This window comes from Mytilus edulis, chromosome 5 (genome assembly GCF_963676685.1).
Source record: "Mytilus edulis chromosome 5, xbMytEdul2.2, whole genome shotgun sequence".
Taxonomy (NCBI): Eukaryota; Metazoa; Mollusca; class Bivalvia; order Mytilida; family Mytilidae; genus Mytilus; species Mytilus edulis.
This window is the reverse complement of record NC_092348.1, coordinates 21535976-21559796: the sequence shown is the minus strand read 5'-3', so window position 1 is coordinate 21559796 and position 23821 is coordinate 21535976. Positions and strand designations below refer to the sequence as shown.

General features: G+C 31.9%; 1 protein-coding gene across 1 annotated transcript in view; it reads left to right on the top strand.

Moving 5' to 3' along the window:
- Positions 1-14782, top strand: part of LOC139525419 (uncharacterized) — a 61856-nt gene extending 47074 nt beyond the window's left edge. The window contains exons 25-31 of the mRNA XM_071320742.1: positions 4032-4300; positions 5714-5904; positions 7475-7656; positions 8177-8320; positions 10460-10645; positions 10914-11330; positions 12335-14782. Of these exons, the coding sequence (XP_071176843.1) occupies positions 4032-4300; positions 5714-5904; positions 7475-7656; positions 8177-8320; positions 10460-10645; positions 10914-11330; positions 12335-12831 (1886 nt within the window). The 3' untranslated portion in view covers positions 12832-14782. The remainder of the gene's footprint in view (positions 1-4031; positions 4301-5713; positions 5905-7474; positions 7657-8176; positions 8321-10459; positions 10646-10913; positions 11331-12334) is intronic.
- Positions 14783-23821: the final 9039 nt, after the last annotated feature.

Genomic DNA, 23821 nt, shown 5'->3' with positions numbered 1-23821 from the left:
TTTTTATAGTCCTCATTATTGCGCTGTATGGGGACCTTATTTCCTCTGTCTTTTATCTGGCTTTTCCGTACATTTTTAAATCAATATGAAAAAACTAGACTTAAAAGTTGAAATAAGTTTAAATGGGACTGACTTTTTGAAGTCAGAACATGATTTGACCTGTTAAAGTCAGTTGACAGGAAAAAAATGTCCTATCAAAGCTAGGTGTTCTTCCTCTAATCCCCCTCCCCACTAAATATCAATCTGCTACTGTTGAGTTAATTAATTACTGAGTTTTTTAGAAACAATTCAGTCAAATGGTTATTAAAATATAAATTTTTTTTGCAACCACAAGTTCCATGTGTTAACTTAACAGAAAAGAAAAGTCATGAAAATACAGAAATAATACAATATATTTTTTTTTAGATAATTTGATGAAAATCTCTAAAAAAACAAAATGCATTTGAATATTGAATATATCAAATAAAAATGTTCGATCCATTTTTAAATCTATGTGAAAATCCTGGACTTAAAAGTTGAAATAAGTTTAGTTTTGACAGACTCTTTGAAGTCAGAGCATGATTTGACCTGTTAAAGTCAGTTTACAGAAAAAAAAATCCAATAAAAACTAGGTTTCTTCATCTTAGCCCCCCCCTTTTTTTCCCTTATTTGAATCTGCTACTGTTGAGTTAAAAAAAATTATGAAACAATTCAGTCAAATGGTTTTTAGAATAATGTTTTTTACAACCAAAAGTTCTATTTGTTAACTTAACAGAAAAAAAGTCATGAAAATACGGAAATAGAATAAATTTTTAAGATATTAATTTGATGAAATTTTGTTAACAAAATACATTTGAATATAAAATATACCAAATACATTTTTGTATAGTCCTCATTATTGTGACTTAAGGGGACCTTATTTCATCAGTCTTTTATCTGGTTTCCCATACATTTTAAAATCAATATGAAAATCCTAGACTTAAAAGTTGAAATAAGTTTAGTTTTGACTGACTCTTTGAAGTCAGAACATGATTTGACCTGTTAAAGTCAGTTTACAGAGAAAATTAAATCCAATCAAAACTAGGTATTCTTCTTCTAAGCCCCCCTCTCCCCTTTTTTCCCTTATCTGAATCTGCTACTGTTGAGTTAATTAATTGATAGGTTTATTAGAAACAATTCAGTCAAATGGTTTAAAATAATATATTTTACAACCAAAAGTTCCATGTGTTAACTTAACAGAAAAGAAAGGTCATGAAAATACAAAAATATAATAAAATTTAAAGATGATTTGATGAAATTTGTAAACAAAATATATTTGAATAAAAAATATACCAAACACATTTTTTTATAGTCCTCATTATTGTGACTTTATTAGTGGGTGTCTTTTATCTGATTTTCCCATACATTCTTAAATGCATATGACAATGCCAGACTAAGAAGTTGTAATAATAAGCTAAAGTGAAGTTTTTGACTGACTCTTTAAAGTCAGAACATAATTTGACCGGTTTAAAACAAAATACATTTAAATAATGATTATATATGCAAAATGAACTTTTTTATAGTCCTCATTATTGCGCCGTATGGGGACCTTATTTCCTCTGTCTTTTATCTGGCTTTTCCGTACATTTTAAAATCAATATGAAAAAACTAGACTTAAAAGTTGAAATAGTTTAGTTGGGACTGACTCTTTGAAGTCAGAACACGATTTGACCTGTTAAAGTCAGTTGACAGAAAAAAAATGTCCAATCAAAACTAAGTCTTCTTCCTTTACGCCCCCTCCATATCTGAATCTGCTACTGTTGAGTTAATTAATTCATATTTTTTTTTAAGAAACAATTCAGTCAAATGGTTTTTAAAATAATGTTTTTTAAAACCGAAAGTTCCAAATGTTAATTTAACAGAAAAAAAGTCATGAAAATACAGAAATATAATAAAATTTTAAAATAATTTGGAGAAATTTGTTAACAAAATACATTTGAATATTAAATAATAGTATACCAAATACACTTTTTTATAGTCCACATTTTTGTGACTTTATTATAGGGTGTCTTTTATCTGAGTTTCTTATACATTCTTAAATGCATATGTCACAATCCCAGACTTAAAGTTGCAATACTTAATTAAAGTATAGTCTTTTAATGACTCCTTGAAGTCAGAACATAATGTGACTTGTTCAAGTCAGTTTGCACAACAGGATTTACCTCAATGAAATATTAAGATATAAACAATATACCAAATTATCTTTTATATATATAGTTCTTATAATTGTGACTTAATTTTTTGTGATTTTTTTTCCTACTTGTATCCATACAGGCTAGAGGTATAGGGGAGGGTTGAGATCTCATAAACATGTTTAACCCCATCGCATTTTTGCGCCTGTCCCAAGTCAGGAGCCTCTGGCCTTTGTTAGTCTTATATTTTTTTAATTTTAGTTTCTTGTGTACAATTCGGAAATTAGTATGGCGTTCATTATCACTGAACTAGTATATATTTGTTTAGGGGCCAGCTGAAGGATGCCTCCGGGTGCAGGAATGTCTCGCTACATTGAAGACCTGATAATGACCTTCTGCTGTTGTTTTTTCTATGGTCGGGTTGTTGTCTCTTTGACACATTCCCCATTTCCATTCTCAATTTTAACAATCACATCACAATCATGACAATCATGATAATGCACGACTTTTACAGAACTTTGCAAGCAATTTAGTTTTTGACAGACTCTTTTAAGTCAGAACATGATTTGACCTGTTTAAGTCAATTTGTCCAAACATGCCCATTTGACCTGTTTAAGTCAATTTGTCTGAACATGATTTGACCTGTTCAAGTCAGATTGCAGAACAAATTTTCCAATCAAAGCTAGGTGTACTTCCTTTAAGCCCTGCTTCTGAATCTGCCATTTGTAAATTTATTTGATAAATGTTTAGAAACAATTAAGTCAAATGGTTATTTATTTTAGGGGATCTTACATATATTTCTTATGTCTGAGGTTCCCATACTTTCATTTAATATCATATGTCAGTGCCCCACTCTAAAAATTTCAATAAATTTAGTTTTGGGCTGACTGCTTTAAGTCAAAACATGACTTGACCTGTTTAAAAGAAATTGCATTTAAATATTGAATATACCAAATATTTTTTTTTTATAGTCCTCATTGTGACTTTAGGGGACCTTTAATATTTTCTCTGTCCTATATCTGGCTTTCCCATACATTTTTAAATCAATATGACAGTACTAGACTTAAAGGTTGAAATAAGTTTAGTTTTGACTGACTTTTGAAGTCAGCTTGTTTGAGTCAGTTTGCACAACAGTATTTACCTCAATGAAATATTAAAATAATAAATGTTTTGCTCTTGATAAATTTACCTAAAAGTGGATGAGAATAGATCCCTTTTTTTTTCCTTGGAAGATTTGAAGTATTGTCATGGTACTAGTAAATGTATCCAATATTGTATTTTATAAATCTTTTGATATTGACAGAAAATTGTATGATCCATTTTTTCTGCTTTGGTTTTTGTTTGTATTTTGAAATGATTGAATTTGATGAGAAAAAAATATTATGTTAAGATTCTGGAAAGAAGAAGGTATGATGAGCCCACTTTTTAAACTCTTTGATTCGAAACTAGTAATCACTATATTTTATGGAGATTGATAACAAAGTGGTAGTAATGACTGCTTCAAGTCAGAACAAAAATGACCTCTCTAAGTCAAAATGCATTAAAAAGGGACATAAATCTTATTAGAATATGAAGATATTAAGTCACAATATTTTATGCAAAAGCTGACCTGTGGAAGTCATTTTATGATAAATTAAAGTCTGACATAAACTGACCTGTACAAGTCATATTCTGTTGAGTGCAAGAAGGGAGACAACACTTACATCAAATTATATCTGACCTATGGAAGTCATTTTATTCTGACTTGTTTATGTCAGAGCTCTGACTGACCTGTAGCATGTGTGACCCATACTTTTTTTTTATTATATACTGAATGAAAACTTTTATATAATTTCAGATGGATCTTAAAAGATATGAATAAAAACTTTTATATAATTTCAGGTGGATCTTACAAGATAAATAAAGACGCAATGATGAGTATAATCAGAATGTGTGAGATTGATGACCTGAGTGCTATTGTCGAGGAACAGATCATTTTTGACATGTATATACCCTGTCCAAAGTTACAGGCTTACATGGTACAGTGCGTACCATTGTTACAGAAGTTCCTGTATAATAATTATGCCAGTGTATACAACTATGGAAGTATCTACCAGAATTTAATATCAGCTGGTATAGTGGAAACATTGGCCAAACTTCGATGTGTTGAGGTACATATGTTTAAGTCTGTGATATTTAAACAAATGAAGATTTTTTAGGGCATTAAGTGTTACCGATGCACCGATGTCTGTCCATCCCAAAGCCCCCAAAATTGGTTTCTTTTCTCTACCTTTAGTTTGCCTCAGACAAATCTTATGAAACTAATACACAAATTATATATATAGCACGCCTTTTACGAATTAACTTATTTAATTCACCAAAAACGTAGCTTTGAGTGGATTTCATATTTTGATGAGTAAAGCGTGTCTATATATAATTTGTAACATTAATGGGCTATGACACATGTCAAAGATTAAATTCTGACCAATAAAACTTAACTGCACTTTTCAATATGTCAAATAGTGGCGTGATATTATATCTGATTACGTGATACAATATCTGATTTCCAGAAAATTTACACATGATGCAGATGTCAGTTGAATTTGTATGTCCGTAAAAGTATGTTTAAGTAAAAGAATAGTTTCCCGTGGGATTCATACTTTAACTTGAATATTTTTTCTTCGCAAAAATAGGTAATGGAAAATTTTATTCGATCATTCTCATTCAAAATTATCTTCTTTCATTCCCCAAAACAGGAAAAAGACAGGTTAATTGATTGCAAAGGTTGCCTTTTGAATGCGTGTAAGGTCCAGGGACAAACGTTTGAAGCATGATCAATACACAGAGTTTTATATATTTCACCACAATAAAACAGGTATCCAAGCAAATTATCTCGAGGGAAATGTATGGTCATTTCTATTTCATTTTGTTATAATCTGTCATTAAGGGAATGACCATTAAACTTTAAGAGGGGGGGGGGGGGGGGGAGTTTATGAAATTTTTTTCTAAAAAAAATCTGATCTCCAATTTGATTTAAAAAAAAAATTGTTCTGGTCAAGCAAGTGACTAAAAAAGTTTTTTGAATACAGATTTTCCCTAACCTTGCAGTGTTGAAAATTTTTTTGTTTAAAGATTGATAGCGTTGTAAAACTAAATAAAATCGATCACATTATTGGCGAAAAAAGGTTTCCGACAGAGACAAAAAAATATAATCATAACCCCCCTTGAGTTAAATGGTTGCTCCCTAATTACTATCACAAGGAGGTGGAGCCAGACTGCGCATTAACAACTTTCCAGATGAAAGTGTTAAAATGCACTGGTTTAAGCTCGTCCCATTCTATGCTGTTCAAACAAGAAGACTTCAACGGCGGGACTTGAGCGTGAATTGACTAAAAAATAATTCAGTGAATGCACTCCTCTAAAAATGACTAAAGTTAATTCACTGAATGATCAAAGGAAAATTTACCATTCATGTTACAATGCTTATTACCATGTTAAGGATGTTCCAGAAGTAAAAGTATTGGGGAACTAAATTGTCTGGTTTTACAAACTTTTAATCTTATTCAAATTATGTTACATTGCAGACAAACAAACTGGAAGTGAAATACTGGTTTAAACATGATCAAGACATTTATGCCATCAGACCAGAAAATTGCACATTGAAAAATGAAGAATTTATATTCCATAAAGATTCTGTAGAATCCTATGGTGAAATTAACAAGGTCATAGCAAGAGTATTCAGTAACAATGACAGTGGATGTTTCAGGGAATTAAGGTAATTTTAGTGATCAATTATTTAATTTGACATACCTAGAAATAAGTTTAAAGAGATATGTTAAAAAGGAACCGAGACAAGTGTCTATAAAATTGAGAATGGAATGGGGAATGTGCCAAAGAGACAACAACCCGACCATAGAAGAAAAACAACTGCAGAAGGTCAACAACAGGTCTTCAATGTAGCAAGAAATTTCCGCACCTGGAGGCGTCTTCAACTGGCCCCTAAACAAATATATACTAGTTCAGTGATAATGAACGCCATACTAATTTCCAAATTGTACACAAGAAACTAAAACTAAAATAATACAAGACTAACAAAGGCCAGAGGCTCCTGACTTGGAACAGGCGCAAAAATGCGGCGGGGTTAAACATGTTTGTGAGATCTCAACCCTCCCCCTATACCTCTAGCCAATGTAGAAAAGTAAACGCATAACAATACGCACATTAAAATTCAGTTCAAGAGAAGTCTGAGTCTGATGTCAGAAGATGTAACCAAAGAAAATAAACAAAATGACAATAATACATAAATAACAACAGACTACTAGCGCAGTTAACTGACATGCCAGCTCCAGACTTCAATTAAACTGACTGAAAGATTATGATTTCATCATATGAACATCAGGCACAATCCTTCCCGTTAGGGGTTTAGTATCATACCATCATAACATATATGAGAAGAACATAACCCGTGTCATGTCAACAACTGTTTTTTTAATAAATGTGTTTAGTTCCAATGCAAAGACCCTATAAGTGAATCAATATTAACGCCAAAATATGCAATCTTTAATGACCTGACAACAGTATTGTAACTATATCCCTTCTTAATAAGTCTATTCAAAGGTTTTGTTAGTTTTTGAGGTGAATACTGACACCTTTGTGCTTTATAAAGAATATTTCCATAAAAAATTGGATGTGAAATACCTGAACGTATAAGAAGTCTGCATGTTGAGCTATATTTACAAATGATGTCCTTATACCGATGATAACATTTAGTAAATGTTTTGACTAGTTTGTGATATCGAAAACCCAGGTGTAATAATTTTTCAGTAATACATAAATTTCTCTCGTTAAAATCTAAAACATTGTTACATACACTAGCGAATTGTACAAGTTGAGATATATAAACACTGTAAGATGGTCACAAGGGAACTATGCATTATGTCAAGCACTAAAACTGATTTTAAAAAAGTAAATTTATAAGAGACTAAGAAAATTCTGCCATCAGCACTTAATTTCATGTATCTTGTATATTGACCAAAACATGAAATTAAAACATAAAGAAATTGAATTGTTCAAATGTTTAGGAAATTGCTCTAAATTTAAACACAAAAAAAGTAATTAATTGCAAAGTTTGAACTGATGACAAATATGGTTTACAGATAATGTAATTAAATGTACTCCTGCCCTTTCATGACTTATCAATTCATGATTTAACGTCCACTCCAACCAGAATGAGATATGAATTTAATAATACCAAATTTGTTTCCTTGCTGAAAATGATCTGAACAATATACCAAGTTGTATATGATTCTATTTAAAATATACAAATCTGTCTTTTATTCTTACAGGAATTTCCTGACTGATGTACACAGTTGTATATTAGGACAAACACGTGAAACTATAGACCGATGTCTGAATAGGTACAATGCTAGATGTATGCCTGATGGAGAAGTTGTTTGGTCTGTTCCTCCTCCATTGTTACCTGAACCTGAACCCCAGCCGGAACCAGAACCAGAGCCTGAACATGTTGGTATGTAACACCCCTCCCCCAAAAAAACAAAAATTAGCAAGACACTTCAGGGAGAGCTGAGCATGTTCAAAAGCTGAACTTAGTTGGTTTAGGAATATAAGATAAGGCTGCTAACTTCCTGTAAAATACATTAACCTAAAGCATAAACAAATAAAACATATGAAACCTTGTAGGTTGAATATGAGTGCTAATGAGACAACTCGCAATCCAAGTCACAACTTGTAAGCAATTATAGGTCAAATTATAGCCTTCAACACATAGACTTGGCTCACACCAAACAGCAAGCTAAAAAGGGTCCACCAAAAAAAATAGTGTAAAACACTTCAAACAGGAAATATAAAAAAAAACCAGAAACTAAATAGGAAAACGCATGAACCACATCAAGAAATGACAACCACTTAACAACAGGCTCCTTCCATAAAAAAATCTTTCCTTTTTCTATTTGAACAATTTCACTTATATTGCCTTTAATTTTGTTTCCTTTTTTGTTGTTGACATAAATCATTTAAATTAATTGCAGATGAAGTACTTACGGAAGAAGGAGACATTACGGATAAAGAAGGTGGAGAGCAAAGAGTAAACAAGTGGAAGGAACAAGAACCTAACCAAATGAGGGCTTGGCCACCAATGTCTGACGGAAAAACTCATCCTCCTAGACCAAAAAGTAGGGTTGGAGTATAGTGTGCAGCAGGGTTTCAGCTGGCGGTCGCCATTTTCACAATTTGGGAAAAAATAATAATTGTGGCGATAAAAATTCGTTATTAGCGAAAGAATTTGGCGAAAGAAATATATATAACGATTTATTTTCCTCCATCTTGTTTATTTACTTTTTTCGAGTTTCTCGGACTTTGCCTAATCAGACAATACTCGGAATTCACCTTGAGCTCAGAAAATCAATAATCAGCTGATTGCATTTTAAAACTATCGACAACTAATTAATAAAGATGTTGATTAAATTGTTTGACAAAATGATATGGTTAAATGGCTTCCGCTAAATGTCACATACAGAAATTATTTACCACTTTGTGACGTACGTGTTTGAAGCAAAGTTTTGATGTCTCCTCTCCTTTTAAAGACAGTTTAGAAAAGAAAAGCTGTTGTTGTGACGAAAAATTTTCAAAAGCAAGAAAAATCTCCGATTTTTAACTTTAATCACCATTTGACTTTAATATAGGTAATTGATTAGGGAGACTACTTTCAAGTCGTTTGAGTGACACACGTGTTTCAAGCATAGTTTTTTTCTCAACTTTTTCATTTACCATTGTTTACGATGGTCAAGAAAAGAAAACTGTCGCTATGACGAATATATCCAAATGTTTGGAACAACTCCTGTAATGAGAGTATCTCTTCAATGTAATGACTACGCATGAAATGAGGGATCAATCTCATGTGATAAAAGCTTTTGTTTTGTTGTAAAAACCACATCTTAGTACAAAAGGGCACATCAGTATTTTTCTTCTTAAGAAACTTTCCCTACGAACTATACTGGTATTATATGATAAAAAAAAACATTAATTTGTTATATTCCAGGACTTATATCTTCTTTATTATTAAAAGTATACAGCCCCCTCATTTAGAAAAGTTGTTTAAAAAACAATGAATATTTTTAAGAAAAAATTTTTAAAAAAAAATTTTGATGTTTTAAAGTAAAGGTTTTTTCATTAAAATATAGACTCTAGAATAAGTTTGAGAGAATAATCATAGACACAATGGGACAAAATCATCTTATTTAAGGGAGGGGTAGAAAGAAGGTAAATTTTAAACGAAAAATATATTTTGTTACTTGGCGATAAAAAAAAATTAAGTGGCGAAAAATATATTGTTTTGGCGAAAGAGGTGGCGAAAAAAATAATTGACCCAGGGGAAACCCTGGTGTGCAGTAATAAAAAAAAACAACATTTAAAATAGGCTGGTTTAACTTTTATGTGAAAGCATGAAATAAAAAAAATCTTTAAAAACACTTTATCATAGCTGATTCTTGAGTATTGTTTAAGAAATAATTCAGGGGGGCTTGGATATATATCGTGATTTTACCACGGCTGGCCCTTTATGACATATTTTACCCTGAACGATAGCGAGGGGTAAAATATCAGCATAAAGGGACAACCCATGGTAAAATCACAATACATGCAAGCCCCCATGAATTATTTCGATTCTAACAGGACAAATACAGCAATTGTTTTGGATTGAAGCGCTCTAGGTGAAGGCATTATTTGCCGTGTCCATGAATAAACGCACTATTAAATTTACATAAAAGAACAGGGCAAACTGAATAAGTGACATGCTTAAACTATTTAAAATAACATATTTAGATAGGTTTGGATGAATCTATATGATAATTTTACTTAAATGTCTTATATGTATACAAAAATGGCTTATATAACACATTTTAGCATCTTTTGTTTACGTTTCATTGTTGTGATGATTTTAGGTTTCAGAAGGGTGTATTTTCCCGTAAAATGCTTACATTCTTACGTCAACGTTCTATGACGTCGGATAGCTCATTCATAGAAAAGCATATGACGTGGGAGTACGATCGAAACAGCCCAAACAATATATTCATATTTTACCACAGGTGTGTACTCAAAGCGTTTGAAGGACAACTTCATGTTAGAATGTTTATTAATTCTACCAATACAATAGCATGATTACTGTTTCTATAAACAAAAATCATAGAAAGTAAAACAGTGTTAAATATAGTTCTCTATTCAGGAACTTGTACAAATTGGACTGAAATATTCATCAATATGATTTTTAGTACCAGTATATATTTAAATTGATTAAACCTTGTTTGTTTATTCAGTGAACATGGTGAATAGAGAGAACAAAGAATCCAAAGTATGGCCTCCTCCACGAGCTCCAGATTACATGAAATCGGTAAAAGACTTACCCTCTGGTGTTAGAGTAATGGAGGATGGACCAGAAGGAGACCAAACATCATCAGAATTTGGTACTCAGATTTATAGGAGACCTGGTGAAGTACAATATGGTATAAAACTTTCCTAGTTGTGATTATCATATACTAAATAGATAAATCTTGAAAAAGATTGTACACTCAATGACCTTAAATAACAACAATTAAGTACTGGAATATCAGGAAAGAATCATTTTGCATCATTTGAAAACAAGGTATTTAAAATAAAAAAAAAATTGAGCTATTTTCATTAAGAAAGTTATAGGATTTTTTTTTTAAACTTAGACAGGATGTTGATATAAAATTCTCTATGTGAATGTCATTTCTTGTTGGTTTTTTTCAGGAGAAAGTGAGCATCAAGAATATGAAGAAGGTCAGATGCCAGTTTCTACCCATGGTAGGTCCTCATATCTATTTCAAGATGGAGATCAACCTATACCTTTCCTGGAGGAAATTACACCAAACATGGACCAAGATGGTGGTCAGACTATACATTCAAAGGGTGATGGTCAACATCCTTCAACCTCATATCAAGACATTGTTCCCCTCAGTGAACATGCTGGTAGTCATGGAAACATGGGGGATAACCAAGATAAACAACATCAAGAGGGTGCATATTACTCCACCCCTCGAAGAGATGGAAGTGTTCTAATACCTGAACAAGATGGCAGCTCTTTAGGAAAGAGGCGTCGTGCAGAGTCTGGAGGTAGTGATTCCTCCCAGAACCAACCATCTGCTAAGAAGCCTGATCTTAGACTAGGTACTTGCTTGGCTTATTAGCATATTTCTTTCTCACTTGTTAATATGTATAGAAATAGCTTGTTGTATAAATTAATATCAATCTGGTAAAATATCATATCAGGATCAATATACGGTAAAAATCTGAAATTTTATTAACATAAATAAATTTTAAGGAATAAAATTGTAAATCAACTTTTTTTAGAAAACAGCTCACTAATTATCTATTTTAAAGACATTAAACTATGCAGACACAACAATATCATATGCTGAATTTATTGCCATGCCTTACCATAGCACTATTTACTCTAAATATGTCTAGTTCAACTAGATGTAAAACAAATGATATTTCAGCAAGACAAAATGATGTTTTTATGCCCCACCTACAATAGTAGAGGGGCATTATGTTTTCTGGTCTGTGCGTCCATTCGTCCGTCTGTTTGTTCGCCCATCCGTCTGTTCCGCTTCAGGTTAAAGTTTTGGATCAAGGTAGTTTTTGATGAAGCTGAAGACCAATCAACTTGAAACTTAGTACACTTGTTGCTTATGATATGATCTTTCTAATTTTATAACCAAATAACACTTAAGACCCCAATTTCATGGTCCACTAAATATAGAAAATAAAAGTGCAAGTTTCAGGTTAAAGTTTTTGGTCAAGGTAGTTTTTGATGAAGTTGAAGTCCAATCAACTTGAAACTTAGTACACATGTTCCCTATGGTATGATCTTTCTAATTTTAATGTCAAATTAGAATTTTTACCCAATTTCACGGTCCATTGAACATGGAAAATGATAGTGTGAGTGGGGCTTCCGTATACTTTGGACACATTCTTGTTTTTATTTGTATGAAAGTACTACTAATACATTACATTTGCTGCATCAAAATTTGCTTATACTTTAGGAAAAATATGGAATAATCATTACAGACAAGATGAGAAAAAAGTCCTATTCTTTGGTAAAAATGAATTAAATTAAGAGAAAATTGCATATCAACATCAGTAAAATAAATGAATACATTTTGTTTTAGGTATGCCAGTATGGGAGCAAGAACTAGGGGAATATGAAGAAGAAGAATTAGCCACTAGTAATGGATTGAAATTACCAACTAGTTTATTGATGCCAAGTAGTGAAAAGACTTCTGACATGCCAGAGATCGGAAGGTTGGGAGAACTTACAGTGTATCAGTATTTACTGAATGAAATGGACCAGAATCCTACGGTAACATTTGTTAATTGGTGCAATGAAGATGAGGAGCTGGGTCAACCATATGATTTTGAAGTAGGTGTAGTGACTGAAGACCAGGAATTTACTGTTTACATTGAAGTTAAAAGTACTCTGTCTAGTACAAAGGAAATTTTTGAAATCTCATATCCCCAGATCAAGTTTGCCCAAGAGAACAAAGACAAATTCCATGTGTATAGAATCTTCAATGCAGATAATCCAGATAAAGTCAGATTGGTCCGTATACAGAACTTAGCTGAGAAAATCAATGCAAAGCAAGTCAGGCTATGTTTGTTGATATAAATTAGCAAATGTTTTAGGAACATGTTCAGTATTTGTTGTGTAAACATGCTCTGTGTTTTGTGAAATAATTGAATCATTCTGCATGATGAAATTTTCATGAGTATTCTCATCACATGTTTAATGTAGACCAAGTGTATTATTTGGTCATAGTATAACTGTTAAGATCATGAAGATATATTGGTTAAATTTTTTATTTGAATTATTAATGATCATGCTGAATGTTTTTTCCTTGAAAACTAGTGAAGACAGCTTCTGGACAAGTTGAACGTCATTTTTAGCTCAACTAACACATAGAAGCAGTCAAGCTTTAGTCCTTTTTCATCTTGTGTCCCTCATCATTTGTTAAGTATTATTTTATCATTAATGAATATTGATTGATATGACTTTTATGACTGTTAATGTAGAATACAAAAATTTAAGCAGCTAGTTTGTCACACTACATAAAGGATCATAAAGTAATGAAGTTTTTCTAATCATAGGATTTTTTTCATCAAAATCACATTGTTATATTGTCATTTATTAGAACAGTGTTTTTTATATACATGTATATCTTTTTAAAGTTTGTTAAGTGCATATGTCACTCTATACACTTTTATATATAGTGTTTGTTGTAAATAACTTTGTATTTCTTGGCAACTGTCTTGCCTGCAATGACTCTGAGTGAGACAAAGGAAACCTATATTAGGAAAATAATACTGTAAATTTGGAAATTATAGCTTGCATTAATTATTGCTATTATGTCATTTTGGACTAAAAATTACTACTTTAATTTTGGTGAAATTGAGAAAAAATCCTGTTAAATTTATGTAAAGTATTTCAAAATGTGAGTTTAAATTATTACGATTATAACTCAATAATAAAAACATGGCAATAATTTATGAATTTACAGTATATAATTCTACATTTTTGTCAAAATTCTTAAATAATGTTTATGATTGGCAACCTCTGTTCTAATTGCTTTATGAACCAATTTTCAGTAAGTAGCAAAAATGTTTGACATTGCTCCATTTTGGACTACTAGTTTCATATTTCTTTTGCTTTCTGAGCTAGTGTCCTTTTAATAAAGCAGATATTCAGAAACACCATAAGACCTACAAGTGAATTTGTAGTGCTAACATCCACATCAGATTGATATTAAAATTGAGACTGGTTGAGCATTGATCGAGACCAAATTCAGACTTTTTAAGTAAAGTAGAGACCAAATTAGTAGGGTTAAATACTGTTGAGATAAGGTTGAGTCTTGTCAAGTAAAATTTGTACTCAACCAGTAAAAATATGGTCTTTTCAGGATGCAGTTTGTAGTGTATTGAGCAAGAATAATGACACACAAAGGTATGAAAAAAACAGTCTGTAGCTGCTGATGCTTTTAAGATTCGTTAGTGTGCAAGTTTGCAATGTAGCTAGTTATTAATGGAAAACATGGAACAGAAAGTTTTGTATGGAACTTAAAAATCAGCACCCCTTATGAACAAAATCAGGAATTTGTAAAATTTGATTTAGAATTAAGGGTGGCTGAATTAAAAAAATGTATCAGCTAATTTTAATTGGTCTTTTGTTGTTACGTTTATGGTTATTCTGAGGTTAAAGTTGTTTTTACTTTGTCAAGAAAATATCAAAGTGAAAAGATTTTTTTTCTGGTATTTATTCATGATTGTTTTAAGCAGCTAACATTAAGATATATTATTCCAAACCTTCGTGGTATTTTAAAAAGCTTGAACAGAAGCTTCTTCATGATCAAGAGATAGCATCTTGAGAAAAGCTAACTACCTTTTTCCACATTTTTCTGCGAGTCAACGTTTCTCTTATATATGAACAGCAGTAATTGCAGGTGAGACACTGGGTCATGTGAAACCCTTTATAAATTTTGTTATGACATTATTGATTGTTGTTTATTACTTTAATTTTTTTATTGAATGATACTTGTTTTGTTTAATAAACGGCATAAAATCTATCAATCTTTTTTATTTATTAATATCATGCATCAAGTATATTACAGTATAATGTGATACTGTTTATTTATGTATTTTACTATTTTGGTTGATTTTCTCATCTCTCATTTTAACACTAGAGATAAAAGGTAAATATATAACACTACAAGTTTTTGTTAAAAGTTCATCAATCTTTACAAAAATAAGCAAGACCACAGCTTCATATAGGTTAGTTATTCATAGTATTGGTGGAATTGCCCAGTTAGAGCTTGTCTATTGTGGTTGACTGTATAATGACCTTCTAAAGTCTTAGTTTTTATACGCCCATCAAAATTTTGACGGGACGTATTATGGTATACAAATGTCCGGTGTCCGTCCGTCTGTCTGTTCGTCCGTCTGTCTGTCTGTCCGGCGTAAACATGTCGCACCGTAACTTGAGAACGACTTATCCAAATTTCATGAAACTTAATATAGTTGTTTCTTATGATGGTCAAATGATCTGTATACCTTTTGGTGAAAATAAGATTTAAACTTTTTGAGTTACGGCACTTTATAACTAAAACAGGGGTGTGTTTTTTTCACATGTCGCACTGTATCTCAAAAACGATTCTTGATTATGAGTTAAAACTTTAAACACTTCTTAGTTATATTAATCTCAATATCTGTATACTTTTTGGTGATGATTCAAAATTTCATTTTTGAGTTATTAGTATTTTGTAAAAAAGGGGGAGAGTTTTTTTTACATGTTGTGCCGTATCTCAAAAACGATTTATGATTATTGCTTAAAACTTTATACACTTCTTTGTTCTATTAATCTAAAGATCTGTATACTTTTTGATGATTATTCAAAATTTTATTTTTAAGTTATTTTGTAAAACAGGGGAGGGTTTTTTACATGTCGCGCCGTATCTCAAAAATAAGTTATGATTATTGCTAAAAACTTTACACACTTCTTTGATATATAAATCTAAAGATCTGTATACTTTTTGGTTTTGATTCAAAATTTTATTTTGGTAATATTTAGTTTTTGTAAAAAAAAACAGGGTGGGGGTTTCACATGTCCCGCGGTGTCTCTAAAACAATATATGGTTATTGCTTAAAACTTTCTCATAAACTATTTATGATTATTGCATAAGACTTCCACATAAGACGTCGGGCGTATCATGCGCTCATGGCGCAGCTGTTTATTATCTCACCTTTCCTAAAAGGAAATGTGAACTTTTTTCAACACTTGGCGTCCTTTGTCCTTCAGATGTAAACTATTTCAAAAATATTCTCCTCTGAAACTACTGAACCAATTCCCACCATACCTAAGCTGAATGATCCTTAGAGTAGTTTGAATAAAGTTTGTTTTTTATTTTCTGTTTCATCAAAAAATATTGTACCCAATGCCTAAAAATAGAACATAAGGATAAATTGCAGTTTTTGGTCATATTTCAAAAACAAAAGCATTTAGAGCAAATCTGACAAGAATTTTAAGTTTTCTTTAGGTCAAGGTCTACCTGTCTTGAAATAACAGCCACATGTGGTATCTGATTTTTACGGGTGCTGTATACGGTGCAGGGAATGCTTACCCTTCCGGAGCACCTGATTTCACTCTCGGTTTTTAGTGGAGTTCGTGTTGTTTCTTATTTATTATTTATAACTGTTGATGTAAATGTCCTTTGGTTTTATGAGTCTTTGTTTACTCCTTGGTTTTGATTGTTATTGTCTTTAAGGTTACTGCCCCTGAATCCATGATTTTAAGGAAATTTTGCAGTTTTCGTTTGTTATCTTTAATATTATTATAAATTAAAATAAACTGTAAACTGCAAAAATGTTCAGCTAAGTCAGATCTACAAATAAGTTTATATAACCAAAATTGTCAATTGACTGTTAAGGATTTATTGCCTTTTAAAGAATTTTTTTAACAATGTGTTCATCTAGTTAGATTGCTTTAAAAAATCTTCTTTGAAACTGCCAAATTAATTTCAGCCAAATTTGGGCTTAATGAGTTTCAGAGTATCTAGTAAAAATTTTGTATGTCATGAAACATAGTCACTATGGTTAAAATGGAAAATAGGGGTAAAATGCATTGTTTTTGCTTTTGAAGAAAATATGACAGATGGAAATAACATTTAAATGGCATTTTAAAGCCTCTCATTAATATATATTGAAAAGCAAAAATGATCATTGATAAAAGATTTAAGCAAAAAAATAAAGGCGAGTGATTCAGGCTCTTGAGAGCCTCTTGTTATAGTTTCTTCTCCTCTAAGCATGAGGGACTAAAGAGTAAGAGAAAAGACTGCTCAGCATCTAGTTGGAATATCTGATCCAGGTACAGTGCACATAAAAAATCTGATTTAGCAGGTTGGTCTAATACAAAGCAGGATTCATATTCAATCACATATACCTGTTACTGTCCTGGTTTGCTTGTAATACTTGCTACTGGACATCAAACACATTCAACAACACTCCTCAACATGCACTTATCTTGATTTGCTTGTAGCACTTGCCACTGGACACTAACCTTATCTATCAACACATTAAATGTAGTTCGTCTTGATATGCTTTTAATACTTGCCACTGGTCATGGAAATCCATTATTGCACATTAAGATGTACTTGCCTTGATTTGCTCTTTATACTTGCTACTGGAGATCAAACCTACCCACCAACACAAAATATCATATACTTCTCTTGACATGCTTGCAACTGGACCTCAAAAACAAATTCAACAGCACTCATAAAATGCACTTGTCTATATGCATGTAATACTTGCTACTGGACGTCAAACACATCCATCAAAACACGTTTACATGTACTTGTCTTGATATGTTTGAAATACTTTCCACTGGACATCAAACAAATCCATCAACACACATCAACATGTACTTGTCTTAATATGCTTGTAATACTTGCCACTGGACATTAAATATCAATCACCTCACATTAAGATGTACTTGTCTTGATTAGCTTGAATTCTTGCTACTGGACAACAAACACATCCAACAACACACACAAACAAATCCATCAATACATATTAACATGCACTAGTCTTGTCTTGATATGCATGAAATAATTGCCATTAGATACTTTATAGCTATTAATCATCACTTTTCATGAATATAGTATGTACTTGTAAATATAGAAAAGAAGATGTGATATGATTGCCAAAAGAGACAACTCTTCATAAGACATGTGATATGATTGTCAAGAGAGACAACTCTTCATAAGACAACACATGACACAGAAATTAACAGCTATATAGAAAAGAACATGTGATATGATTGTCAAGAGAGACAACTCTTCATAAGATAACACAGACATTAACAACTATGGGTCACCGTACAGCCTTCAACAATGAGCTAAGCCCATACCACAAAGTCATCTTTTAAGTCCCCGAAATTACAAATGTAAAACAATTCAAATGAGAATACTGAATGCCTACTTTGTGTACAAAATCCTGAACAAGAAACAAATATGTAATGTAAAAACTAACTACAACCACTGAATTACAGGCTCCTGACTTGGGAAAGGCAAATACAGAATGTGGCAGGGCATACTATAAAAATTAGTTGAAAAGGGCTTATTAGTGCTCATCAGTTGGATACAAAAACACAGAGTGGACATAAGTGGGTACTTGTACATCCCAACAACAAAAAGACACCAAGTACAGATCTAAGAGTACTTGCAATTACTGACAGCTAGTTATATATTGGCCAATAACAACTAATAAATATCATGCATCTAAGACTAAATCATCAATCAGAACACATCCAACAGATTTAGTGTAAAGATTTAGCATAAACAGTAAAATCAGTATATGGTTGGCAGAGAAGTTCAAAAATTAATTCAGAAAAAAAGTTCTTTTTCAAAATATAGATACACACTTGCAATGAAATTTGCCTTCTGACATTCAAATATAACCTGCTGAAACACTGGAATGTTTAATACAAAAACTTTATAAAAAGTTTGTGCACTGAAAACAAATCAATCATTTTGAAATGTGATTATCAGATATGGGATAATACTTGAAGGTAAATTGCAACTGGTATGAGCAATATTTTAGACATGAGCAGGACAAAAGAATTACTAATTTTGAATTGTCAATTTCAGAATTCCTATCTCATTCCTGATTAACATGCTATATTTATAGGAATGTTTCCAAAAAGCCACAACGAGAAAAAAAAAACTCCATTCTAATCGGGACACACAGTGTTGTAACGGCATTTTGAAAAGACCATTATATTCCCCTGGATGAGATTTCGGTTTAACCGTGCTATTTTTGGATTAATTCACCTTTACATAATATTGGGGAACATATTACACACATTTTAAGAGGATCATTGTAAAGTGTTTTGAATATGAACCCTCAGGCCTGTTTTTTTAGACAGACAAGCTGAGTCAGATCCTTAACGTGATATGTAACAAGGCAACAGTACACAAGAAGACATTGCATGTGACCTATCAGGCATAGTGCATGATGATTTTCAATCTATCGATATATAATACATGAAAAAAAATCTTGTTAAGGTCCTTCTATGAACGTAATGTTTTGAGTAGCTATCTTTGGACCCTATGATTAGGCAAATTATACAATTTGAACGATATGGAACTCTTTTGAGTTTTGTTATTTTTTTCCAGAGATGAAAAGATGTCGGGCGGACGGAAGGACGAAAAATGAGATGGTCCTTTTGGCCAGATAAACCAATAAAATACGAAAGAATTGCATGGAAATCTGCGACTACACAAAAATAAAATCAAATTATCAATTTATTATATTCGGAACATTAGATTTCCTGCGATAAAATAAACCTTGTACATCCTAGAGATGTTTTTTGCATTGCACAAGGCTATACTTTCTCAGCGTGTTAATAGCATTCTATATCTGTTGTACCTAGGTCTACTCTTAACATAACAAAACACTGATTACATTATTGTAGCATTCCACTATGCACATTCTTAAAGCATACTAGCACTAAGTACATTATCAAAGCAAAAATTGGTTCATACTTATACATAGCACTAGGTGAACTTTAATAACATAGTGCTAGGTCCATTTATATACCACGCCAACAAGTTCATTCTTATTGCATAGCACTAGGTTCATTCTATAGCATAGCAACTTATACATTATACATATAGTGCTATGTCCATTATTATAGCATAGCACTAGGTACATCATTTTAGTATTAATTCCACTTACTAGTAGTACATTCCTAAAAAATAGCGATATCACCGATATGTAAATTAAAAAAGGATAAAACTAGGTCCATTCTTTTGGAAAATCAATAGATACAATATTATAACATATCTCTATGTTCATTCTTATAGCATAACACCAAAAACGTTAATATATATTAGAGACCTAAGTACATTTATAAAGCATAACTACTTACTAGGTACATTATTTTATCAAAACCATAGGTACTTTCTTATAGCATAGCACTAAGTACAACATTATAGCATTCTTATTGAAAAGCACTAGTAGCATTTTTTTTTAGCATAGAACTAGGACCATTCTTATAGCATACAGTAGCACTAAGTACATTTTTATAGCATAACACTAGGAGCATTATTATAGCATAGAACAGATTAGGCCGTTAGTTTTCGCGTTTGAATTGTTTTACATTGTCATTTCGGGGCCTTTTAAAGCTGACTATGCGGTATAGGCTTTGCTCATTGTTGAAGGCCGTACGGCGACCTTTAGTTGTCATTTTCTGTGTCATTTTGTTCTCTTGTGGAAAGTTATCTCATTGGCAACCATACCACATCTTTTTTGATATGAACCATTCTTATAGCATAGCACAGTAAATTCATTATTATGTCAAAGCGATAGGACCATCCTATTAGCCGAGACCTAGGTCCATTCTGATAGCAAAGCACCATGTACGTTATTGTTACATAGTGTTATTTCCATTCATATATCGTTCCCTTTTATATATATTAAGTACATTCTTATAGCATAGAACTAATTGTTTTTTAATATCGCACAACTAGTTTCTTTATTATAGCATATACCACAAGATACATTATTATGACATTTTTAGCGCTATTCCATTCGTATAGCATGGCACTAAGTGCACCATTATAGTATTCCATTTAGGTCCATTCTTATAGCATAGTACTATGTAAATTATTGCAGCAGAGAGTTTGGTAATTTGTATAGCATATAGTTCTAGGTGCATTATTAAAGCATTCCACTAAGCACAGTATCATAGCAATATTTATGACACAGCACTAAGTATATCATTATAGCAGTATTCCACTTTGTACATTTGAATTGCAAAGTTCTAGGTATATAATGAGGTCCCTCATGGGGTTTTTGATTATGTGATTACTTGGCCGTTTTTTTAATGATTATTTGATTATTAAGCCAAATATTTCATGATTATTTGATTACCTAGGGCTGTATTTTTAGTTTATGATTATTTGATTACTAAAGATAAGCAAATATTTAATGATTATGTGATTATATTGGCAAAAAAATGGTGATTATGTGATTACTAGGACCCCCCCATGAGGGGCCTCTATAATGATAGCATATATAACTCAGTCCATTCTTATAGCATTAAGAAACATTATTATTACATAGCCCTATATGTCCATTCTTATGGAATACCACTAAGTACAGTAGTATAGCAAAACACTAGGTACATTATTATAGCAAGAACTTGGTTCATTTCTATAGCAATTCACTAAGTACATGATTATAACATATGTTAGATCCATTATTATAGCATAGCATTAAGTAAATGTACATAGCAGTCCATTTAAAGCATTCTGATAGCATAAAGCTAAGTTCATTCTTAATCCTAGAATTAGGTCAATTCTTATAGCAAGACAGTAGGTACATTATAGTATCAACAATCTAGGTCTATTCTTATCGCACAGCATTAAGAATTATTATAGTATTCCATCAAGTACTCAGTCAGATGTTTGAGAAGCACTACCCTTTCTCTACCAGATGTAGAAGAGACTGGATCAGTTATCTATGTTAGCGAATCTGTACCCTTACTCAATCACATGCATATGAGACAGCTTGGGTTCTCAATCAGATGCATATGAGACCAGCTTGGGATCTCTGTCAGAATGAGAAGCTGTACCCTTACACTTTCACATAAAGATGACAATGTATCCGTACTCAATTACATACATGTTTTTGTATATGATAAATTGTATTGTCACTCAATCATGTAAATGACATACTAAACCTATTAGACGTACATGTATATTAGCCTGTAAAGTTTTTCACATGGTACATTCCTATATCATAGCACATAGAAAAAGTTAGTACATCATTCAAGAATTCCACTTACTACATGTTTATATAGTATAGCACTAAGTACATACATATAGCTAACTAGGTCAATTTTTATAGCATAGCACTAAGTACATACATATAGCATAGCACTAAGTAGAAAAATTGTCATACATATAGCATAGCACTAAGTACAAAAATTGTCATACATATAGCATAGGACAAGGTCATTTCTTATAGCATAGCACTAGAAATATTATTAAGACAAAACGATCGGACCATTCTGATAGAATGCACTAGAACTAAGTACATTATTATAGCATAACACTAAGGGAGCTACCATTTGATTTTTAGGGGGGGGGGGGCTAGGATGAAATTTGAAAAAAATAGGCAGCCATGAGTTTTTAGTAAAAAAAAAAGTCAGGATGAGACACTTTGCAAAAAAAAAAGGCAGGATGACAATTTAGGTAAAAAAAGTCAGGATAAACTAATAAAAAAAGGCAGGACCGAATAGAGTGAAAATAAAAAGGCAGGACAGAGATTACAAAAAAAAAAATGCAGAACAAAATTTTTCATCCTAGCCCCCCCCCCATAAAAATCAAATGGTAGCTCCCTAAGTACAGTAGTATAGCATAACACTTGGTACATTATTATAGCATACCACTAAATACAGTAGTAAAGCATAACACTTGGTACATTATTATAGCATACCACTACGTGCAGTAGTATAGCATAACACTTGGTACATTATTATAGCATACCACTAAGTACAGTAGTTATAGCATAACACTTGGTACATTATTATAGCATACCACTAAGTACAGTAGTATAGCATAACTCTTGGTACATTATTATAGCATACCACTAAGTGCAGTAGTATAGCATAACACTAGGTACATTATTATAGCAAGAACTAGGTCAATTCTCAAAGCATATAATCACTTGGTACATTATTATAGCATACTACTAAGTACAGTAGTATAGCATAACACTAGGTACATTATTATAGCATACTACTAAGTACAGTAGTATAGCATAACACTTGGTACATTATTATAGCATACCACTAAGTACAGTAGTATAGTATAACACTTGGTACATTATTATAGCATACTACTAAGTGCAGTAGTATAGCATAACACTAGGTACATTATTATACCAAGAACTAGGTCAATTCTCAAAGCATATCACAAGGTAAACTATCATAGCATAAAGCTAGATCCATTCCTATAGCATATAGCATTAACTAAATATCCATAGCAGTCTATTTAGGACATTCTGATAGCTCAAAGCTAAGTACATTATTAATCATATTATCTTGCAAGTTACATTGGAAAAGGTTGTTCATATATAACACATTTTTGTGTTTTCAATACTGTAGCGATTTTAGTTTAATAGTATAATTCATTATTATGTAAGATGTCTTTCTTTTAAATACATTCGGGTATTACATTTCTATAGGACACCGCCCGTTATTCTTATAGATTTGAACGGTATATATATAGGTTTGAACCCGCCTTTTTTTGGACGATCAATGCATTTGAATGGGAGCATATATTTTTATCATCGCCTGAATTATCTGAGGTTTTAATAAAAAAAAACCTTTTTAAAATGGCTGGATCCGCCACTGAAGGGGATACGAGAGAGATCAGTGAGAAGGAGAAAGTAAGCTAGAAGACTTGAGAGCTATATTGTGTTAGTGAATAAGGATTGTTGTTCAACTGTTTTGTTATCTTAAACTGATATTATACATTTACGTGACAGATTACATAGTGATTTGAATTGAGACTTTGTGTTGTGGTTTGTTTTCTTTGTGCCAT